Genomic DNA, 5,608 nt, shown 5'->3' with positions numbered 1-5,608 from the left:
GCAGGCCAATGCTCAAACCACTGAGCTATCCCCCCCCCCCCCCCACATCATCACCACCACCACCACCACCACTACTACTACAACAACAACAACAACAATAATAATAATTAATTAATAATCTGGTCTCTGCACAAAGTATGTATGGTTTCACTTAAGTTTATTTTTACTGCCTCTTAAGAGACTATACTGAGTCAAATGTGACTTATGAGAAATTTTGGAGCAGTGGTTTGGAGGTCACTGCAAAACCTTTCTCTGTCCATCACTGATTGATTTTGAGCATATGTCTGTAGCCCTGTCTACACTTCAGTTACTGCTGAATTAGGAACCCAGATACAATAGGTAATAACATAGTTTGTGTCCTTTTACCCACTCTATGGGGCTGTGCAAAGGGATCTTCAGTGCTTAATTTGTGCCAGGCTTGCCAGGACTGAGCCCTGGCACCTCTAGGCTTGGCAGTTCTTAGCCCCAGCCGCCTCAGTTATGAAAGTAAAAAAATTGCTTGAGCCCCAGCACCTAATTGCTTGAGCCCCAGCACCTCTTTCATTACAAATTAAGTACTGGGGAGCTTCCAGATGATTGACTCATTATGTGGAAAAAGTACCCTTTGTTGCTTCTTTAGAAAAGAAGTTGAAATGTTTTATACGGAGAAACTATCTTTCAAAATCTGTTTAAAACTGTTTGATCAAGCGTTTACATTAAAGAGACGTTATTAAAGAGCTTGGGTTCACAATATCACCTGCTAGAAAGGGACACCACAAGAGAAAAAAAACTTTGGAAAAAATGTCTTTACCTGTGTTGTGCATTAATCTAGTTTTCAAACATTGAATTACCCTTATCTGAGCTAGTTTATTTATTGTTAGGATGGAGAGTAAAACTAGAACAATCAATTTTACTAGCACAGTGGTACTGTATTTAGGCTTTCGACATGGCAGGGAACATTTTAATAAGTGTAAAATGTAGCCCCAGGTGTTTACACTCCATGAGGCCAAAAGATACATCTTTGTGTTGCACATGATGTAAAGGGCTCAGGGGCTCCTCACATGGGATACTTCTAAGGACTGGGAGACCTATGAACTCTGATCTGACTCTGCCTTAACAACAAGGCCATCTTTCTTCTTTGTGTTTGTTTGTGACAGCCTAAATACTGTAACAAATCCATGGTCATCTAGGATTTCAAGTTTATCATTAGTGCTGCACACTGAACTTTACAGTTGCATCAGGAATAGCACTCAAATCCCCTGCTGCAAAAAGCAGAGGCCCTTACTGCTTGAGCTAAGGAGAATTTCAGTTATATGTTAGCAGTATTGGGTCTTTGACACACAGCTGAGTCTGTCCAATAATAGCCATAACAGTGGCCATACATAACAGCCAGAACAATATTAAGTAAATGATGTAAATTCAGAGGTGTGTTTAATAACCTGATTTTCTGATATATTTTGTGTTCTAATTTGTTTATCATTTTGTCTTTTTAGGGCTGATGATGACTTTTCAGAACCAGTGAACACAAATGTAGTATTGAGATATGATGGAAAAATTACTTGGGATGCACCAGCTATAACAAAGAGCTCATGTGTGGTGGATGTTTCTTATTTTCCCTTTGATGACCAGCAGTGCAACCTTACCTTTGGGTCCTGGACCTACAATGGTAATCAGGTAGACATAATCAATGCTTTGGACAGTGGAGATCTATCTGACTTTATAGAAGATGTGGAGTGGGAGATTCATGGGATGCCAGCTGTTAAGAATGTAATCACGTACGGCTGCTGCTCTGAGCCGTATCCAGATATTACATTCACGCTGATCTTGAAAAGGAGGTCTTCCTTCTATATATTTAACCTGCTGCTCCCTTGTGTTTTGATCTCTTTCCTGGCTCCACTGGGATTCTACCTTCCTGCAGACTCTGGGGAAAAAGTGTCGCTTGGTGTTACAGTTCTGCTTGCTCTAACTGTATTTCAGCTAATGGTTGCAGAGAGCATGCCTCCTTCTGAAAATGTGCCCTTGATAGGTGGGTATTTCAGATTTTTATAATGGCTTATAAATAGTGGTTATATAATGTCAGGGAGACTGCATACCACTAATGGAATCTGGAAAGATAAATATTGTGATACAAAGTTTCTAAAACCTTGTGTAATATTTCAAATGTGTATGGAACTTGTACAAATATAGTGAAGTTCTATGACAAGATTATTTTGTGCTGCATGGGGATAAACTAATAAAACATGGATGTGCTGAAAACTGGGCTGCAGTGTTAATGAAGGAAAATTGAGGGTGGGTCAGACACTTCAAGATGTCATCTTCGCAGATTCACAAGCTATAATGGGTCAGTAATTGGCTGAGAGACCACAGGGTGTTCCAGGTACTGGTGTAGTGATTCATTTGGTTGAAGTGTGCTGTCTTGAGAAAATGGATGAGAGCGTTGTGGGTTGGAAGCAAAAGGGAGTTTGTGGAGGTGAGGATCATGTCACTTGTTGGATGGGAAGAGGGAGAGCTGCAGGGAAGATGAGCTGAGCTGTGATGGAGAAGGGGTGAGCACTAAGTCTTCCCTGCCTTCTGCTCCTGTTAGACCTGCTATGGCTCACCAGAGATGAGTCCTGGTACCACAAGACATGGTGCTTCAAACCATAGCAGCTCCATCAGGTAGAGAAGCCAGACAAGCATTAGTGCTCCCTATGACTGTTTCTGCACAGCTGAGCTGTGGAACAGCCCCTTTGCTATGGCTAGGGGATTGGAGAGGTCAGGGCATGTTGTGTGGGGTTACACTTTCTCTCCCCCCAGGGCCATAGAAGGAAATCTACTGTCTCAGTTCCATTCCAGACTCTGATCCTGGCTTAAATCCCACAGGCAGCCCCGATTCCAAGGAGCAGGGTCTGGCTGTCGGGGATTTGAGCTAAGGGCAGAGGTTACGTGAGGATTTGGGGACAATTCACTGGAGAAGAGGTCAGATGGGGGAGCTGAAGAGCAGCTCAATTATACAGGAGGAGAAGGTGGGGGAAGCACTAGTGTCTTCTCTGGCCCACCTGATGTATATTCTGTGGTTTGCCTGGGAGTGGGAGAGCCCTTTTAATACAATCCAGAGCAGGTATGCTGCAGAAGACTTTCCTTATTCTGCAGGTTCCTAGCTTCTCACGTACCATGCAGCCCGCTATCCCAGGGTGTAGCTCCCATATACTGACTGGTTCCTAGGTGGCCTCGTTTGAGAATCTGTTAGGCTCTAGAGCAGGGGTCGGCAAGCTTTCAGAAGTGGTGTGCCGAGTCTTCATTTATTCACTCGAATTTAAGGTTTCGCGTGCCAGTCATACATTTTAACGTTTTCAGAAGGTCTCTTTCTATAAATCTATAATATATAACTCAACTATTGTTGTATGTAAAGTAAATAAGGTTTTTAAAATGTTTAAGAAGCTTCATTTAAAATTAAATTTAAAATGCAGAGCCCCCCGGACCGGTGGCCAGGACCCGGGCAGCGTGAGTGCCACTGGAAATCAGCTCGTGTGCCGCCTTCGGCACAGGTGCCATAGGTTGCCTACCCCTGCTCTAGAGAATCTGAGCACACCTACAGCACAGCTTGTTCTGCCGTGCAGAACTAAGACTCCTCCTAACCCCTTCCTTTGGTGAGCCCTAGCTGATCTGTTGGGAAAAAGTAAAGAAGCGTGTATATGCCTTCTTCTCCTGCACAGCTCAGCTTCCAGGCTCCCCTTTTCCCCCACTAGTTCCGCCAACAAGCTGCAGACATTCCCAGCCCTTCTTGCATCTGGAAACCCAGAGATGAAAAATGTGATCTTCACTGCTTCTGCGGTGAAAATCAACAGTTATGACAATTTAATATAATCACTTACATGATAGGTGGGCTTTTTTCCAAATTAATTTATGCACCAGGAGGTGGTGTAACAAATGTGAAATGTGTAAATGTTGATGCAAATTTTGTAGGGATCCTAAAAATATGTGAAATTCACTGTGAACATTTTTAAAAAAGACTTTAACATGGTTGCTTTTTGAAATTGGGGCATTTGAGAGTGTGAATATTTACCTTGATAATTAGGTGGTTATTCTTTTGAAATGGTATAATATGGGTCATGATCAGTGGGAGATTTTATTTGTTTGAATGGACTTAAACTCTATTTTAAGTGGCAAATCCCAAGGCAACCATAACTATAGAGCATTAGGATGATTCCAGAATTCTGACCTCTTTTGATAGCTTCTCACATTTCGCTTAATGTTGAGGGATTTTTTTTCCTTTCTGCAGAGGGTGATTTTAACTTGAATAATACTTTTAATATACATTTCCCTATTTTTTACATTACAGGCAAATATTACATAGCAACTATGACAATGATCACAGCATCCACTGCACTGACCATCATTATAATGAATATCCATCACTGTGGAGCAGAAGCCCAACCTGTTCCACAATGGGCCAGGGTGGTTATTTTGGACTACATGTCAAAGATCTTTTTTGTTTATGATGTGGGTGAAAATTGTACAAGTCCACAAAGAGTAAAAACACAAGAACATAAATTAAGGAAGGATTTTAAGTATCAGAAAAAGCAGGACAGACACAAGGTGGTGACCAGTCAACTTTCCAGGAATAGAAACAATGACAGTGACCTAAAGAAGAAGCTGAATGGACATTTAAATAACAGTAATGGAATTCAATGTGAAAATGCTAAGGATGCTGTTAACTGCTGCTCCTGTTATAAAGTACTGATAAAGAATATTGAGTATATTGCTAATTGCGTTAGAGACCACAAAGCAAACCGCGCTAAAGGGATTGAGTGGAAAAAGGTAGCAAAAGTGATGGACAGATTCTTCATGTGGATTTTTTTTATTATGGTCTTTTTCATGAGCTTCCTGATTATTGGCAAAGCAATTTAACTGAAGATATTAGAGTGTATTTATTTTTATGTATGTTGGAATGTTTAGCTAGTTTGCCTTGATGGTACTTTGTTTCTGAGGGATGTATCTGAGGTTTCTGTATCTTTAATTCTGTAAAAACAAACAAAATAATTTGAGATTGCTGTTACGTGAGTCATCTTGTCAGAATGATTCCGTCAGATCAGAGGCATCCAAACTTTGCTCAGCTAAGGTCATATTAACAACTTGCCAGGAGCTAAGGGCTGAGTCTAACTTGTATTAAACTGAACAGTTGCAACTGCCCTTATCTGTAATATGGAAGTGCACCCTATGAATGAGCGCTGGACATGTATGCTGTGCTCTGTCTTGATTAAAACTGGTTATGGCCTTGGGTTGGCTCAAGAAGGAGCACTGTGTCCTAGACGCAGTGATCGCAATGGGATGCTCCTCCATATTAAAGATAATAGAATTCCAAGGGCTACATTTAATCTGTGGCCTGCAGTGTGGCCAACTAGCTGTGTGCTAGATGGAAAAACACATTTATTTCTCTACATGTGAATGTTTGACAATTCCCCTGAGACCATCCCTGCCTAGCTGCTATCTCTTCCTCCCTCATTTTGCCTCATTCTTTTCTTCTGGATTCTTCCCATGAGTGTTCAAACATGTTTATGTCCTAACACTCACCTGCCTCTAACTACTGTCCCATCTCCTTCTTCTCCTCTAAATTCTTTGAACTTGTTAAAAACGATAGCTACCTTGA

At 41.4% G+C, this 5,608-nt stretch overlaps 1 protein-coding gene across 1 annotated transcript in view; it reads left to right on the top strand.

The window, feature by feature from the left end:
* CHRNA9 (cholinergic receptor nicotinic alpha 9 subunit) overlaps positions 1 to 4,869 on the top strand; it is a 10,193-nt gene extending 5,324 nt beyond the window's left edge. The window contains exons 4-5 of the mRNA XM_026648165.1: positions 1,473 to 2,005; positions 4,301 to 4,869. Coding sequence (XP_026503950.1) covers positions 1,473 to 2,005; positions 4,301 to 4,869 — 1,102 coding nt within the window. The remainder of the gene's footprint in view (positions 1 to 1,472; positions 2,006 to 4,300) is intronic.
* The last annotated feature ends 739 nt before the right edge of the window (positions 4,870 to 5,608 follow it).

Source organism: Terrapene carolina, unplaced genomic scaffold (genome assembly GCF_002925995.2).
Source record: "Terrapene carolina triunguis isolate 2854851 unplaced genomic scaffold, T_m_triunguis-2.0 Scaffold66, whole genome shotgun sequence".
In the NCBI taxonomy this organism is placed as follows: Eukaryota; Metazoa; Chordata; order Testudines; family Emydidae; genus Terrapene; species Terrapene triunguis.
This window is presented reverse-complemented; position numbering and strand designations above follow the sequence as displayed.